We start from the raw sequence: 19,151 nt of genomic DNA, 5'->3' as shown, positions 1-19,151 counted from the left end.
AACAAAACAAAAACAATTTAACAAGCAATTTGCTGTCAACACAAACTGAGAAGTGAAAAAAGCAAAACACATTCATATTTAAAAACATACATGACTTTTATATACACAAAGTGCTGTATACATTAGATGACCTTGGCAAGGGCTAAGAATGGATTACATTTGGTCCCATCAATGTTAGGCTAATAAATGTAACTGTTCGCAGAAGCCTGCATATTCAAATCTAAACCCAAAACCCAATTCTTGACTGCAAACTAAATGTATCCATTCTTTATCTTTATCATTTCATAATTAACTGGTATTTGTATGCAATTTGATCCTAATATTATCAGACAGAAGTTCAAGAATCTGGCCTATCATTCAGTCAGTCAGGTTTGCTCTATGCGCACTGGCACGGACCTTAATCCATCCATGCATTGCTTCTCCTGTCAACACATTCGGTGTGTAGCCTATATAATGAGGGAGAGGGAGAAAGAAAGAGAGATGGACGTTAAGTAACCAACAGTAACCAATGACTGCAGCTTGTTTCTTGTGACCGCGCGCGGCGTCAGACCTGCTGCGCTCGCGACCGAGAACTGAACGCTTCAGGCGACGCCACAGACCCGCTCCCTCGTGCACTACACCCAACATAGGTAAGTTTGATTTCCAGTGCATTTCAGTTTAATGATATTTCGATACTCACACCTGAATTAGGCTAATATAATCAGTGCGTGCAAGCAACTCTCGTTGCATTGCAATGTGTATTTTTTATTTATGCATTTATTATTTATTTAAAAGCGTGAACTATTAATAGAAGCATCACAATTCCACCCTTAACTCGAGTTCTGCATTAACCGCATCACAAGATAACATTCCTTCCAGGTGTATTCTGTCTATGCCAAATCTAACACAAGGAGTAGCCTGTAGTTATGATAGAAATGTACATTTTGTGCAAATCACTTATCTTTTGATATCGCATTGTGTTTTTACCTGACAGCTGTGCCGTACGGGACACTGGCACGCGATGCTTAGTGATGCCCCATTTTTACAGGGAGCATAAAGCGCTGTACTTTAATAAATGATGAAGGAGAGATGCCTTGTCGTGAGGCAGTGGCTTCGAAGGGTTTGTTTATCCGGCGAAAGGCAGGTTTCTCGAGGACGCCCTATTTTATCGACAGCTCTGGTAACTTCAGAGTGATTATGGCTGCTTAAGCCGCTTTTTCTTATCGTCATATTTGACGTGATTTCGGAAGAATAGCTGGGAACAAGTCAGTCAGGATGAGAGAGCGAGCGGCATCATAAGCCTCTTAGTTTGAATGTGAGTGTCATTCTCTGAAATAACCTTGACTGGACTGGCGTAATGACCTCGATTAAGCCAAAGATTTTCATGTGAAATCGCTTGTTTTGGTCATTATTAATCAGGAGGGCTCTGAAATCCCATCTGCGTTAATCTACAGGGGGAACAATCAGGGGCAGGTGTACCTCTGCAGGTTGGTACACGGAGTTCTACAGTCAGCCAACATAATTTATGGCGGCAAAACAAAGATCACAGTGTACAAAAATGGGATTATTTGATCAAATTGGCAGTTAATACTGAATATATGCATGCCAAGACATTTTTGTTCACTGATTTATGAATTAGTTATGTTTAAATGTTTAAAGGAATGAATAATTGTGATTCATTCATTAATTTTCCTTCGGCTTAGTCCCTTTATTTACCGCCAACTTATCCAGCATTTGTTTTACACAGCGGATGCTCTTCCAGCTGCAATCCAGTACTGGGAAACACCCATACATACTCATTTACACACATACACTATGGCCAATTTAGTTTGTTCAATTCACCTGCATGTTTTTGACTGTGGGGGAAACCGGAGCACCTGAGGAAACCCGCGCCAACATTGGGGAGAACATGCAAACTCCACAGAAATGCCAACTGACCCCAGTCGGGACTCGAACCAGTGACCCTCTTGCTGTAAGGCGACAGTGCTAACCACTGAGCCACTGTGTCACCAACTATTGTGACGTCTTATTTAAATGATCTAGGTTTTTAAAAATGTTTGTCATTTATTTTATTTAAAAATATATAGATTTTTTTCCGTGAAATGGATTGACTACATTTTAGTCAGGTAAAGTAGTTATTTAATATTTCATAGTTTTTATGGAATTTTATGATGCATAATTAGACACTACCTGACAAAAGTCTTGTCGTCGATCCCAGTTGTAAGAGCAATAAATAATAACTTGACTTAGTTGGAAAAGTGGGAGAAGTGAATCATCTGTTGAACTGCATCCCAATCTTCACAAATACTGCAGAAGACCTATTGGAACCCGCATGGACCCAAGATTCTCAGAGATATCAGTCAAGTTTGGTGAAGGAAAAATCATGGTTTGGGGTCACGTTCAGAATGGAGGTGTGCGAGAGATCTGCAGAGTGGATGATGGCAACATCAACAACCTGAGGTATCAAGACACTTGTGCTGCCCATTACATTACAAGCCACAGGAAAGAGCAAATTCTTCAGCAGGATAGCGCTTCTTCTCATACTTCAGCCTTTAAATCAAAGTTCCTGAAAGCAAAGAAGGTCAAGGTGCTTCAGGATTGGCCAGCCCAGTCACCAGAGATGAACATCATCGAGCATGTCTGGGGTAAGATGAAAGAGGAGGCATTGAAGATAAATTCAAAGAATCCTGATGAACTCTAGAAGTCCTGCAAGAACGCTTTCTTTGCCATTCCAGATGACTTTATTAATCAGTTATTTGAGTCATTGCAGAGATGTATGGATGCAGTCCACCAAGCTCATGGGAGTCATACACAATATTAATTCTTTTTCCAATGCACCATGACTTTATATTCTATACTGTACATTATTTCTGTTAAGTGACAAGACTTTTGTCTAAGTAAAGTCAGACCTTACTGTCCTATTTAGACAATTAAAAATCAAGGCATGATGGTATTTTATGTTGGTAAAGTAAGCGTAATCTAGAGGCCTTTGCCTTTTATATAAGCCACTTCTGATACCAAATGATCAACTAGAAGTCAAGGTATTATTTGTTGTTCCTAAAACTTGGATAAACGACAGGACTTTTGTCAGGTTGTGTAGTTATGCAGTGGCAGTCACAAGATTTCGAGAATAAAACAGAAAGTAAAGTTTCCAACATACACCTATTTTTTTTTAAATCTTGAATGCTTTAAGCTCTTTTTCCAAAATATGTTTTTGAAAAACTGCCAAAAAACAACGACAACAACTGTGGTTGAAACATTAATATGATACACAAAAATAATATAGGGCGTCATGGTGGCACAGAGGGTAGAACGATTGCTTCACAGCAAAAACAAGAGCTGGGTCAGTTGGTATTTCTGTGTGGGGTTTGCATGTTCTCCCCGTGTTGGCGTGGGTTTTCTCCGAGCGCTCCGGTTTCCCCCACAGTCCAAAGACATGTGTAGGTGAATAGGGTAAGCTAAATTGTCAGTAGTGTATGTGTGTGAATGCAAGAGTGTATGGGTGTTTCCCAGTGTTATGTTGCGGCTGGAAGGGTATCCGCTGCACAAAACATATGTTGGATAATATAGTATGTACTATAGCAATAGCTTCAGTAGTACATATACCTTGTATATATACATTTTAAGGTATAAAAATAACTATGCCTGATCATTGGCAAAAGAGATTTAAGTAGTATGAAGTATACAGTAAACCAGCAATTAACATAATGTATTCTTGTGATTGGTATATATAAAAATAAGAAATTGAGAACTGATCTTAAACTCTAGTTCAATTTTCTGTGTAGGATTTTGGAGCATAATAATTGGCAGGACAAATAACAAGCATCATGAATGATTACTCTGGGGATTTGCCATATTAACTCCAGTTACTACTGAGAATTAATGATGGTGATAAAGCGTTACAGTTGTGTCTCCGTCCTGTGGCGTTTAACCCAGCAGGATTATACTGCAAAGTCAATGAAATGCAAATCAGCCGTGCTTATGGGCTGCGCAATTAATAATTTAGATCTTAGGGAAATAACCTGCATGCATTTTTAAATGCAATAATAATAGTGTTGCACCTGATTGAAAGGGAATGTTAAAACGAGCTACAAAATGAACCCGAAAACATGTTAAAGTAGGCATTTGCAGCATTTCATTGGGTTTTTATTAATAACTTAATGAAACATACAGAATATTTTACATATATCTTTACATCCTTTGAAGAATTGTTGTCAAAATTAAGCCAAACACTTAATAGTTTATATTCGTCTTCATTTTCATATCTAAAACATCACGATTAAATAAACAGGAGCGTTATATTTCACAGGCATCTTCTCTTTCTCTGCAGGGCTCTGTGACTCGGTGTCTGTTCTTTAGAGATGAAAACACTCTGGTGCCAATAATCATCCCTGGATTTCCCTGGCCTTATGTCGACATGGCAACAGGAAGGAAAAGTCAGTGTGTTTTCTGTTCATATATTAGTGTGTGAATATATCAGTACATGCAAGTCAAAATTATTAGCCCTCCTGTAAAATTTCAATTCCTAGACAAATTTTTGACACATTTTTAAACATAATAGCTTTAATAACTAATTTCTAATAACTAATTTATTTTAATCTTATGATGAGAGTTAATAATATTTTACAAGATATTTTGCAAGATACTATTGAGCTTAAAGTGCAATTTAAAGGCTTAACTGGGTTTAATATGGTTTGTTCTCGAGCCTATTGAATAAAATAATGTCTAATAATATAATATAAAAAAAATATATAAAAATATATAATATAATATAATATAATATAATATAATATAATATAATATAATATAATATAATATAATATAATGACTTTCTCCAGAAGAAAAAACCTAATAGGAAATACAATGAAAATTTCTTTTCCTTTCCATTAAACACCACTTGGGAAAAATGTAAAAGAATAAAAATTTCACAAGAGGGATATTAATTTTGCCTGCAAATCTACATAATAAAGAAAGCTTGTGCATTATGATTGTATTTAAATGTGCCGTGTTATATATACTGCGGTAAACACATCCAGAGTGTGTTTGTTCTGACAGCTCTCCCACACTTTATTAATCATCTCAGCACAAGTCGTCTGGTCCAGTTTCCATCTCTGTGCTGATCTCAGCTCCTGTTTCTCCAGGCTCCACTTCAAAAGGTGGAGTACGTTTCCCTGATGATGAAGAAGATGCTCCTGTTAACAACAGCTGCGATGAGAATCTCCAGGATCAAGTCATCGCTGCTCTTCCAGAGTCTGATGGCGCATATCTTGTGAAGGTGAAAGAAAAAAGCCCTGTTTTCTTTATTTGTAACTTCTCAAACCTTAAAGGTGCCATGGAGTGTATTGACTCAATATGTTACAGTGTTCTCTGATATCTATTGTAGCTGGCACACTAGCCCAATTGATGATGAGTGCTATAAACTAAAAAATAAATAGTAACATTTCACAATAAATCACAATACTTTTCTAAAATCAGTACAAACATTTACCAGTGAACTGTATGTGTGAGTGTGTAGCAGTTATTGACCACCAGAGTGCGTTTATCACTGTAAACGGAAAAATATTTAGCAAGTCTGCTTCAAAGAATGTTTCTTGTGTTTTTATTTTAATTATATACATTATATAGATACTGTATGTTGCTTAGGTAAGTTATAACATTTTACAGAAATGCTTTATGCTCATTTATAACCACAGGAATTACCCCTAGAATGAAAAGTTGGGTGTTGACCATATTTGAAACAGTTGTGAATAATGCGGTCTGCTCTGATGCTCCACAGCTCAAGTCCAGTGCCTGACTGTTTCACTGAAGTCTGTTTCAGTAAAGTGGTAGAGTGATTTATTTTAGCTAGAAGGAGTAAGTGAATTAAAAATGAAATAAACGTTTGTCTCTTAATTGTTTTGTGGATGAAATATATACTAAATTACTACTGGCTCAAAAAATGGGATAGACAGAGATGTATTCAGTGTTGTAGTTTGTGGTTTTAATGCATATCAAAAACAGTGGTAGGAATTAATATCAGCCTCCACATAAACTACATTTATTTTACTGCTGTAACACGGGGACTGACAGAGACAACTGAGGTGAGGATCCACATGCAGGTTTTATTCGGTAGTCAGGCAAGCAATGGTCAACACTGGTGCAAACAGATATATGAAGGCAGTCCAAAATCGTAGTTAAAGGTTCAGGCGAGAGGTTGAAAGGCAGGCGGCAGACAGGGATAACTAAATAAACAAGGCGAGGTAAATATACGGGAAAACAAGACAAGGAAACCGCATTGTAGTGTCACACACAGATAACAAGACTCTGCAATAGGAATGAGTGAGTGTGCTGTTTAAATAGTGTGTATAATCAGTCTTTTACAATCCTCAGGTGGTGCGAGTGTAATCAGTCAGAATGAGGAAGCAGGTGTGTGTGTGTGTGTGTGTGTGTGTGTGAGTGAAGTGCATGTATGAAAATGTAGTCCAGAGATGGCGGATTTGTAGTCCATAAGTTATTGTGAGTGAGATCGAGACAACTGCTTGAATTTTTATGATGTGCTTGCGATATGCTGTAAGGTGTCATTGAGTGCTTTGAAAGGCGCCTATAATTAAAAGGTATTATTATTATTATTACACACGGGGGGGGTTATGTTGAAGTTTATTGGCATTCTTTCACTGCAGAAAAATGACAGTCATAGTTGAGTGATATGACGCGATGCATAAACATGATTTTAACACTTAAACTCAGCAGTTTACATGTGTTTGGAGCCTCAAAACAAACAGATGGGGCATATTTCACAATATACACATTAAACTAACAAAAGACAGAGTTAAACAGAATTACAGAAATGCTAAATACATTAAAAATCTTGATTAATGATCCTGTGTTGATCGTCAGTCTTTGTTCTAATTGTCTGCTTTTCCACCATGATTTTACACTCATAGGATTTACATGAGAACATTAAATGAGTGTTTGAGGCTCACGGTATGCCACTTCCATGCACTGAACGCTTATTATTGAGCTGTTTCTAGGTATATCCATAACTTCATTCTATGGCAGCTTTAAATAAGCAGTAAAAATAATGAATTTCCTTTAAATAATGTATTTTAATTTGACAAAAATTGCATTGCCAGCGCAAGATGTGTCGTAAGCTGAAATCACTGACTGCTGCATTCTCTATTTAGGCTGGATTTTTAAGGAGTCATCACAAATATGAAATCGTCTTCTCTTTGCCGCAAGTTCCAACGCTGGGCAAAGATGTCACCCTTTCTCCTGCACTCCGTGCCACGGCAAAACCACGGCTACGTGCAACGCGCATCACACCACGGGCTGAGGGTACGTGTTTTTATGGTGGACACATCAAAATTACTCCAGAAAGATTGAATTTACAAAATTGGTCCTGAGGTTTTGAGTTGAAAACCAATAACATTTTAGGCTACATCTACACTAATCCAGATACATTTCAAAATGATGTATTTATTTTTAATTTATGTAAAAGTGTCTTCTGTTCACAATATCAATTTCAAGCATTATGAAAAAGTTCTCATCCACACTGAAACGTTGGTAAACACTTGACAGCCCATGGCTGCGTACAAGTAAATCTGTCCTTGCATGGCACAGCCAAACGACCACTGCAAGAAAGCATTTTAAAGTATTCAAGTATATTCAAATGCCCTTGAAAAAGGGAAGCTGAAGTATGTACAAACTGATATTAGCAACTCTATCCAACTGGTGGGCAGCCAACATAAGGACTGTGCAATGTCATCCAACATCTTGCTTTTAACTGAATAGGTCACAAGACTCCATTTGAAATAACGAACTTGAGCTTGCAAAAGACGCAATATGTAAACGGACCCTTTATTATATTTGACGTAGCCAAAAACAAGTTATTTCGAGTAATTTAACCTGTTACTCAGCATTAACTTTTGAAGTCTTGAGTCATGAAAACAATGTCCCACTAAGGCAAGTCATTTCACTCAGCTGCCATCTTTGAAATGCCTCTCGAAGTATGCTCTGGCATTCTGTTTGAATGGGGAACCCTCAAATTCACTATAATTGCTTACCAAGCTTACGAATAAATTTCATATTAGCAATAAGAAAACAAAATTAAACAGCGACCATCTTTTTAGCTTTATTTCTAAACGTTAGAATCACACAACATCTGCAGAAACTCACATCTAGTCCAAACCCCTTCCAGTGTTGCCAACTATTTTCAATGAAAAGGCACTAAGCTCTGCCTGAAAAGTCGCTAAATTACACCATACGTCAATTTACATATTACTGACATCATCATGTCCAACCGTTTCTGTTTGTTTAATAGAATATGCTAAATAACTGGTTATTTATATTTGCACTACACTTTATGTATGCATGTCAATTTAAGTACATTTATTGCTGTTTGAGTACCGTTTATTAGTACAGATGTGTAGTAAATTTGAAGTAATCGTAACGTAATAAACTCAGACAAGTTCCGAAAGGGGGTCTGAAAAGTCGCTAAGTTGGCAACACTGACCCCTCAGTGCTCAGTCTATAGCGATCGCTGATTGGCTCCTATACTAAAAGGCGGGGCTTCAATTCAATTCTATTCAGTTCACCTTTATGTAGTGCATTAACAATGTAAACTGTGTCAAAGCAGCTTCACATAGAAGATCATAGTAAATTGAAACAGTGTCAGTTCAGTTTTCAGTGTTTAAGTTCAGTTTAGCTTCATTTGCCATATTGACCATTACACTTTTCCCCTATTCAAAACTATTTGAGTGACACATCTTGTGTATTCTACAGTCTTTGATAGTAATCAAGTTCAAGTCAAGTTATGAATATTTGTCAAGCAAGTCAAAATTATGCAACTTAAAGGGGTGGTCCACTACGATATCATATTTTAAACTTTGGTTAATGTGTAATGTAGCTGTGTAAACCTTAACAACATCTCTGAATGCAATACGCTCAAAGTTCAATGCAAAGGGAGACGTTGGCTTTTACAGTAAGCTTAGCAAAGCCTACAGCGAACAAAGTTTCGGGAATACAAAAAAATACATCCAGGCTAGTGAGATCACAAACGCTTCAGGTTACGCGCATTCACCACACGCATACAGCCCTGCGCAGCAAAGGGGCGTGGCCAGAGGCGCTGTAATGTTATAGCAGAGAAAGCTAAAATGCCATCAAAACGCTGCTTTTCCACAGAGCTTCTTCTGTTTCTGTATTTGGGCTCGTTTTCATGTTAGCTAATATATAAGGTAAGAAGATATATGAAAAAATAACGTGATTTTGTACAAATGAAGCATGAACATTGCTTTGCATCTTATAAACACAACCAAGCCTTAAAAATACACTCTGGAGCACCCCTTTAAGTCTGACTTGTGTCAAGTCATGTGACTCGAGTCCTCTACCTCTGCCAGCAACATTTATCAAACTTGAGACCATTTTCAAAAAGCCATTTTCAAAAATCTCATCACAGTTTGGATTGAAGGTCAAAACTTAGGAAATAAAAATGCTTTTTCATGCATAAAATGTATTAGTATGGACAAAACCTCAAATGCAAAAGATACGGCATCTGTATTAATGGTAAATATCTTCAAATTAATGATTTTCTTATCATTCACAGTTAGTTTTATCTACAAAATGCCACATTATTGTAAAATTGTGAGAATGTATAATTATTTCAATTACAGCATCATAATAAATTGAATTTGTTTGTAATACATCATATATAAGAAACGGAATTTTATGCAAAAAATGTACATTGCCATCCAGTTTTACGATTACTTTACAATCCGTATCTAAGAATACTTTTTGAATGCATCTTACATAAAAATAATGTTTTTTCAGCTTATGAATGCAAATTTCCCACGAGCACTTGCACCATTAGACCAGCTCTTACCATTACAGATTATACAGTATGTGTCATTCATCCTCCCATGTGTGTTCATATATTCACACGACCCCTATTAAGAGGTGTTCAGCAGTTAATGAGACATTTTACACCTGAAGTTATTTACAGCAGTCAGACTAGAGCAGCTTTTGTTAAGTGCCCATCTCAAGGGTACAATGCTTAAGAGATACTTTAGCCAAAATGAAAAACCTTTATGAGGTTGCTTTTCCTCTTGAACATAAATTTTCCTTCGGCATAGTCCTTTATTTATCAGGGGTCACCACAGCGGAATGAACCATCAACTATTCTGGCATACGTTTCAGGCAGCGGATGCCCTTCCAGCCGCAACCCAGTACTAGGAAACACCCATACACTCTCTTATTCACACACGCACTCATACACTAAGGCCAATTTAATTTAGCTAATTTATTTATGTCACATTTTGCTGAGGAGTAAACCGGCGCACTCGGAGGAAACCCACACCAACACGGGTAGAACATGCAAGCTCTACACAGAAACACCATCTGGCCCAGCCAGGACTCAAATCAGTGACCTTTTTGCTGTGAGGCCACAGTGCTAACCACTGAGCCACCATGGCGCCCTCTGTTGAACATGAAAGTAGAAAAATATAAGAAACCTGTAACCATTGTCATCCATTGTAGGACAAAGAAATACGGTATCTAACCGTATTTTGAAAAAAGAAAAGGAAACTCAAGCAGGTTGTGACAATTATTATTAGATGAGGAATGAACTATTCCTTTAATAAATAAGCAACCTTTTCAAAATTTACAGAAGATATCCTGTCTTGACTTGTCATTTATTACATTTCGCTAAAACGAAGCAGTAACATACCGTATAAATAATATGAAAAGGTATTTTTTAACCTGCTGCCAGAGCAGTCAGTGCAGATATAAGACTATTTGTAGCCCTAACTGGTAATACATCAAGCCAAATGTGAGACGTCATGTCACGATCAATAATCTCACTCCTATTTCAAGCCATCATCGATCTCTCCATTAGCTCAAACTCACTTGGCGCATTTATAGTAGTGTCACTTTTCCCGCAATTGAATCTCCAGGGAAATCTTCGTAGGTTTGCCGTATCAATGCATACAATTTGTACTCTAGAAGAAGATGCACTCTGCACATTTAGGTGATTGTTTGTTTCTTTATGATGGTTTCAGTCTTACAGTGTTATTCTGGTGTGTTTTCTGTTAGGCAAGTTATTTTGTGTTGTCTTTGGATGCATCCTGAATGTGTGTGTTTAGGTGGCGTGAGAGTGGTTTGTGAGTACATTGCCCAGCAGGAGGGAGTGGTGCAGGAGGAGCTCACCCTGGTCAACAGAAGCAGACGCGACAGCAGCGTCCGGGTCAGACTACAGGCCAGAGTCATGGGTGAGATACACACATTTATATAAGCGGAATTTGAACAAACCAGTTAACTTGAACATTACTACATTTAATTTGACTGTTTAAATTCAGCCCATATTGTGTACAACACTTACCTTTAAAAATTTTGTAAATCCAATAAATCATTTTATTCAATGTACACACACGACCAAAATCTGTCGATTCAGAAAATGTAGATGGAAGCACTATATGATGTGAAGTGCCACAGAAACTAGCATGTTATGTTTGGTTTAATTTGAAGGAATATGGGTATTTTACCATGAAACGTACACTCACCGGCCACTTTATTAGGTACACCTGTCCAACTGCTCATTAGTGCAAATTTCTAATTAGCCAATCACATGGCAGCAACTCATTGCATTTAGGCATGTAAACATGGTCAAGAGGATCTGCTGCAGTTCAAACCGAGCATCAGAATGGGGATTTAAGTAACTTTGAACGTGTCATGGTTGTTTGTGCCAGACGGGCTGGTCTGAGTATTTCAGAAACTGCTGATCTACTGGGATTTTCATGCACAACCATCTCTAGGGTTTACAGAGAATGGTCTGATAAAGAGAAAATATCCAGTGAGCAGCAGTTCTGTGGGCGCAAATGCCTTGTTGATGCCAGAGGAGAATGGCCAGACTGGTTCTAGCTGATAGAAACACAACAGTAACTCAAATAACCACTTGTTACAACCGAGGTATGAAGAAGAGCATCTCTGAATGCACAACATGTTGAACCTTGAGGCAGATGGGCTACAGCAGCAGAAGACCACATCAGGTGCCACTCCTGTCAGCCAAGAACAGGAAACCGTGGCTACAATTTGCACAGGCTCACCAAAATTTGACAATAAAAGATTGGAAATACGTTGCCTGGTCTGATGAGTCTCGATTTCTGCTATGACATTCAGACAGTAGGGGCAGAATTTGGCATCAACAACATGAAAGCATGATCCATCCTGCCTTGTATCAAAAGTTCAGGCTGCTGGTGGTGGTGTAATGATGTGGAGGATATTTTCTTGGCACACTTTAGGCTTATTCGTACCAATTGACCATCGTGTCAACGCCACAGCCTACCTGAGTATTGTTGCTGACCATGTCCATCCCTTTAAGATCACAGTGTACTCATCTTCTGACGGCTACTTCCAGCGGGGTAAAGCGTCGTCATAAAGCGCGAATCATCTCAAACTGAACATGACAGTGAGTTCACTGTACTCAAATGGCCTCCACAGTCACCAGAGCTCAATCCAATGGAGCACCTTTGGGATGTGGTGGAACGGGAGATTCACATCATAGATGTGCAGCCGACAAATCTGCAGCAACTGCGTGATGCTATCACGTCAATATAGAGCAAAATCTCTGAGGAATATTTCCAGTATCTTGTTGAATCTATGCCATGAAGGATTACGGCAGTTCTGAAGGCAAAAGGGGGCCCAACCCGGTACTAGTAAGGTGTACCTAATAAAGTGAGTGTATGTTAAAAAGTTAAATAATTAGTATTTGCCCCAACCTAGTTTTATTTCACAAGACATTGAATTGTAAGAATGACTGTGTTTCCTAAGATTAACTAAACTCTGGGTTAAACTGGGTTAAAGAATGTAATTTATCTATAAGAGCTGGCATGAAGGTGAAAAAATGAGGGGAGAATTGAATTCTGTGTAGAGTATCTCTATGAATCTAATATTATACACCACCTTTTAGTGTGTTCTGATAACCTTTGTACAAAATCCTGTAAAATACTCAGGAATAAGAGTATCTAATCATTGATTCAGTACTTAAACTCCTCTCATAAATGAATAAAATATTGAATTGGATTACAAACATCAAAAAAACAAAGGCAGTATGTGCTCAATTAATACATGTCTATTGAAAACTGATCACTAAAATAATAAAAAACGTCCTACTGTGTTCCACAGAGCGCCACCACGGGACGCCGATGTTACTCGATGGAGTGCGATGTGTCGGTGAAGAAAAACACACAAAATAATATGACAAAGAAGATGTATAGGTATAAATGATTAGAATAATGAATGCACGTGTGAATGTACCTCAGACTGTGAACACTCTGGACAATCACAGTTTCAACACTGATCACCAGTAATATCACTTACTCAGCTTTAGTTTTGAACAGATTATACAGATGATGGTATTTTACTATAGTAGAATTATATTGAAAAGCAAAGTAAAGAGAATGCAATATACCAATGGAAAAAGGGATATGTCACATGTTAGTTCAGCTGGGTGATGTTTGTTAGCCTGAGTGTGATTAATAACTAATTGACTAACATTCCTTGTTAGAGTTAATTATAGACGAATGAAAACAAATGAAGAGTTCAGATGCAAAAACCTCTAAAGCCCGTCTGAAATTTCCCTTCAAAACGAACATTTATATCAGCCTCCTTTGTTTATGTTAAGATATTTCACTTTAAAAACCAAGTAAAGGACTTACTCTTTGCCAAAAAAGTGATATTACTGAACATACACACAAGAGCCTGATAAAAATGCTCATTTTAGAGGAAAAATTCAGAGGTTTTTGCATCTAAACTCTTGCATCTAAAAATAGCTTAGATGGTTACTGTGTTGAACTGAGATGCATTTCAAGAACACCCGGCTTGCTTTATTTATGAACTGCATCTCATTATATTAATGCCTGTGGAATGTATAATCGTGTGCATAATATACACTGTATACTATGCATGATTATATCTAGTCATATGTCATCCTATAGCCAACATACTATGCTGCCATCAACATCAATCAATTCAAGAGATTTGTTAATAAAATAAAATACTGCACTAAATACAGTATTTGTTGACTGGTGTTGTATTTTAATGCAAACATGACTTGACACATAAGATTAACCTATAAGGAAAAGTTCACCTACAATTTATTTATATTTACTGTTGGCCATCCAAGATGTAGATGGCTTTTTTCTTCACCAGAACATTAAAGATGATTTTCAGCTGAAACTGTGGTCCTTCTGATTAATTATTCATTAATTTATTATCTGGTTAATGAAACTGTGGTGCTTTTGAAGTAATAATTTAGTGTTGACATTATATATATATAACATCTTTATAGTCATTGATTTTCATCAAATCCTTATGGAAAATGAAGACTCTCAAGATTTTTTTTCTTGAGGTAACATTAGATGAGAGCCTATGGTTTAGTACATTAATAGTACCTTTGTTGTTTAATTAACTATATTATTTGTTTAATTATTTGGTATCTATTATTTGCACCTTTAAATTCCATGTAAAATCATTACAATGTTTATTTTGCTAGTGCACATTGTTATTTTTAGGCGAACAATTAATCTGTGCAAGTTAATTCACTGGATTTTTTAATTAAAGCTTGAACAATATTAGAAAGGCATTAATACTTTTTAAAATTACACCGATGCTCAGGAGATAACAATCAATTTACATTCACAATCTTTCCATGCCCATTATTAATAGAAAAAACATATATAAATAAATAAAATAACAAAAATTAACAAACAAAATAAATGATAAAGAAAAATGTGTAGCAGGGGAGTTGGAGTTCTCAAAATATGAAACCAAAATCCTCTAATGGTAAATATAAATATCTTGCTTTTTGGCTTTTCACCTCTTAATGTCTTCATATATATCACAAATTCTTCATTAAACACCACTAGTCTTGGGAAAATTTGGAAAAATTGACATATTTATGAATATAACATTTTTATAATATCAACAAATCATTCATTATATATATATTGTATCCTTAAGTGATTAGCCAAACTTAATAACTTCCCATGAGAAGTCTTATAGATATTTTCTGTTGTTTCTAAACTAATATGTCCCAAAATGTTTGTAGCAAATTACATTGGAAAAACAAGTGTGCAGTTGTTTCAGTATCTAAATTACAAAACTGGCATACATTTGAGCGACCCATATTGAATTTTAATGTTAGAAATTCTTTTCCTTCTTGACGTCAGTTTGACGCACAATAGCCACAATATTTTAACAACGCCCCTGCGTATTTAAGAATAGAAAGCCCCGCCCGTACTCAGTATTCCATTTCAGTTGGAAGCACATCAACATACTGAAATAAAAGTCTCAGGTACTTCAATTTCACACTGACTTTAAATATTGTGATTCATAAAATAAAGTCAGAAGCACAGATAATAATTTTGTTGTGGATGTTTTTTTTTTTTTTGTCAAAGTAGCCTACTTGTAACTTACTCATACTTCATCTCATGAATCACTGTAGAAATTAAGTATAATAGTAATTTTCTCTAAGTATTGGATGGCCTATGGTTCAGTAATTATTACATTAATAGTATTTAATTAATAATTTAATAAGTAATTAATTTTAGTTAAACAATTTTATTTTAATTATTGGATAAACTTAACCTTTAATAAGATATTTTCAGAAAGTGCCACCAAAAATATTTTGTAAATCCTGGTATTTTTCTTGAGAAATGTCTGATCTTCAGCACATTTTCTGAAGTAAAGCTGTAAATTTAACTAAGATGTAATTAAAATATAGCTCTCATTCATCTCAGATTTGACTATATATTTCCAGAGGTTTTCCATGGTTTATGGCGTATATATAGTATCACACATAATGTTTTGATACAAGGCAAATTTTGCCTCAAAAAAGAAAGAAAAAGCAGGAAATGGACTAGCATCTTAGCTACACTAGAGGGCGCTGCTGGCTGCGTTGTTCCAAACAAACAAACAAACAAACATACAAACAGACAATTGCAAATCTAACAGAGAGTGTTTGTATAATGCTTTTAATTCTGTATATACTAATGTGAAATGCACTTACAATAATTTTAACAGACCAAAAAGGATATTGAAAACCAATCTGTCACTCTTGTCCAATAAAAAAATCCTAAACATTATATTTTAACACTGACATTGGCTCTGCGGTTCTGATTGAGGCATTCAGAATGTTTTGACAAGATAAGGAAGTGCATACTTGAATAAAATAAAACAAACAACAAAAAAAAAAAGGATCAGAAAGGTAGCTGAATCATTTCAGTACAGTTTTTTCCCACAGTTGTTTTTCAAAACAGCTTTTATCATCTTTATTTACAATCCTCCGAGGCGCAGTAACACCGTGGCACAAAATTACAGCACTGCAATTTTACAAAAATAAATAAATTAATTATAAACGATTTAAACTCTGTGACATATGACACTATACCCTTTTTTCCAAGAATAATCAGTGTAAAATTTCCCGACCACAAATTGTCTTCAATTTGAAAAAGCAGTTGTTTTTATCATTTTTTTCATGTTACTAATAACATTCATATCTTTTTAAGACAAAACACTAAAAAACCTAATTTCACCATACTTCTACAGTTTACTGTAGATAACATTAAGAGTTATAAAAATATTTTTGTATGACTACTCTCTTCAAAAAAGGCATTATTTAATGAAATGCATACATATGTCTAGCACAAAAATTAAAATAAGATTACATTTTTTATTGTTTAACCTTCCTGTCGTGTTCGGGTAAAATCTGACCGATTTACAACTTAAAACACTCATTACAACTTAAAACAATATTGTGTTTTCCATCTGCCTCAAGGTCTTATGATATCCTCCACACTATGCACTTAAACATAAAGTGATGATCATCTCTTTCGTTGAATTCTGAGGGTTTTAATCAACCGTGCTACACCTGTGGTGTTCCCGGTCAAAAGTGACAGCCATAGAAAATGAATGGTTATCCAGACTCTATTCAACCATCAAACAGCATCCCCATACAAACCACCCCAACTCACTCACTCACTCTGAACATCTTTTGTGGGTAAACATCTCTTTCTCGTGCTTATGTGCTGATCTCCTGTAATTACCTCCATGACATTACGTGAGGTTTGTTTATAAACTAATTTCGGAAGGATCACGTGCTTATGATTGCTTGCAGCCGGTCCCGCATTAGTCATTTTATGATTCACCAATCAGACAATTCCTAAGCCACTACACACCCCAAGTTCCATATAACAGCCATCTTCGTTTTGAAGACCGCTCTGCTCCGCATCAGTAGCTACAACAAACAACAACAACAACAACAACATTAACAACATCTACCACTAATTCAAAAACAATATTAACTGCATCTCTGACTAAAACTTCATCATCATCATCAAACACTTCAAAGTGCTTCACACAACGCACCCGCTGTCTTCAACCCAATTCTCCAGTAAGATCACAGTCAAAACATGATTACCGTCCATAAACTCCGCCTAAACTCTAAAGACACCGACGATCCAAGCCATTGCAATGAAGCCGAACTCTCACCGCTCTCCTAGCGGTGAACCCGCGGTACCGTACATAGCACGCTTCAAATGGAAGCCTCGGAAAAAAAACTACACTCCAACAAAGACTAAACATTTTATAAATCTTTTGAAAGATGAGACTAGCGTGAATAGAATGATTTCTACCAAAGAAACTCACCTCTCAAGCCTCCCGCCTGTCATTAGTCCACAGCATATTCATACGTTGACGAACATCCATGGAATGCACTGTTTTCATCCAAACTGGTGTGCGAGTAGAGTAGCGTCTCCAGTCCTAAACACTTGTGATCTTGGTCAACAAAATGGCCGCCGGCCTTTTGCACTTTTGATTGACAAAACTTGGGATGGTCCCGCCCTCCCTCTTGACAGTTTAAAGCTACGGTCACACCGGGCTTTGTGTGTGCGAAATTTTGTCGTGCTGCGCTGCGAAAAGGGGCGGGATTAAACAAGCTTATTAGACATTTTAAAAAGCCAGCGATCGCTCCATGTTTTAAATTTCTGTCCAGAGAGGTCCTGTTTTGATCCTCGATTGGTCCCATGCAGCCAAGTGATGCGATTTCGCAGGTTAGAGTTCACCAAGCTTGAACTTTGCACCGCAGCAACCTGCGAAACTTCACGCATGACCCCGCGTTTCCGGTCTGACGCATTCGCGTGCATATGAATGGAAGTCTATGGGAAGAAAAGTCAAGTGTGACCTCAGCTTGAGAATGAACTCTGTTGCAAAAGACTTTGTGAATGAATCGGGCCATATATACTTGTGATTTTAATAATGTTAAGATTCCAAACTTAATGTTATTTATTCATGGATTAAAGTAAAGCCCATAACAAACATTTAATTTACACAGTTTCTACCAAGTGGTGACTTTGTTTTTTAAGTTTAGAGTTTGATGTTAGCAGTTGAAATATATAAAAAAAATTATATTAAATAAATTAATTAATAAATTAATTAATTATAAAAATACTCTGCCACATCTGATAGCCATTTAATAACACTTAATAACACATCAAGCATAGAAGTCCAATCGTAATATGCCATAGTAACTCATATATCCACACACAAAGTGTATCATGTAAGTTTAATAATGGCAAGTCGGTTGGATGTGAAAACGGCAAAGAAACAAACTTCCCACTTGACTGCTATGAATAGGAGGAGAACATTGCTACAAATGGAGTAATGTTTCATCCATTGACTCATTGTTGGATACATTTACATTTTAAACAATTTTCTATATTACTAAGGGGTTTAAACTCCCCTTCACTATCACTTCACCTGCTCAGTCTTCAAGAGGTACTTCCAGGACCACCAGACAAGCCACACCCCATATCCTCAGCTCTCCACCCATCTGCCATCCTGTGGGGGGACGAATGTCCACATCTACCATCCTTGCACATTGCGACAACGAAGCTATCATACCATGCATTAACAAAAGGCGCTTCTATTCACAGTTGCCCATGCCCTTATTAAGACGCCTCATATGGATATCAGCTAAAACAATTTATTATGTCTGCCGTACATGTACCATGTTGTAAAAGATTTCATTTCTGATTCTCTCTTGTTTCTCATTTCAGAAATCATAAGCTGACCCTCATCCAACCTATTACACTCCACATCCATTCCAAATACAATCACACTCTACACAAAGGATACACTTCAACTCA

The 19,151-nt window shown here is 36.6% G+C and overlaps 1 protein-coding gene across 1 annotated transcript; it reads left to right on the top strand.

Annotated features, from left to right (window-relative positions):
* Positions 1-493: 493 nt before the first annotated feature.
* On the top strand, positions 494-14,159 carry LOC130237848 (adipose secreted signaling protein). Its single transcript, XM_056468858.1, has 6 exons — positions 494-629; positions 4,310-4,415; positions 5,121-5,254; positions 7,143-7,293; positions 11,094-11,219; positions 13,132-14,159. Exons 2-6 carry the CDS (start codon positions 4,397-4,399, stop codon positions 13,200-13,202), a joined length of 501 nt encoding a protein of 166 aa, XP_056324833.1. The 5' UTR covers positions 494-629; positions 4,310-4,396; the 3' UTR covers positions 13,203-14,159.
* The last annotated feature ends 4,992 nt before the right edge of the window (positions 14,160-19,151 follow it).

This window comes from Danio aesculapii, chromosome 1 (genome assembly GCF_903798145.1).
Source record: "Danio aesculapii chromosome 1, fDanAes4.1, whole genome shotgun sequence".
Classification (NCBI taxonomy): Eukaryota; Metazoa; Chordata; class Actinopteri; order Cypriniformes; family Danionidae; genus Danio; species Danio aesculapii.
Note: the sequence above shows the minus strand (reverse complement) of the source record. Positions and strands in the feature narration are given on the sequence as shown.

What these genes read in the sequence shown, in the direction of transcription:
- LOC130237848 (XM_056468858.1), top strand. An exon ending in ATGGCGCATATCTTGTGAAG is followed by an intron (nt 5,255 to 7,142) that starts GTGAAAGAAAAA and finishes TTCTCTATTTAG; the next exon opens with GCTGGATTTTTAAGGAGTCA. An exon ending in ACTACAGGCCAGAGTCATGG is followed by an intron (nt 11,220 to 13,131) that starts GTGAGATACACA and finishes TGTGTTCCACAG; the next exon opens with AGCGCCACCACGGGACGCCG.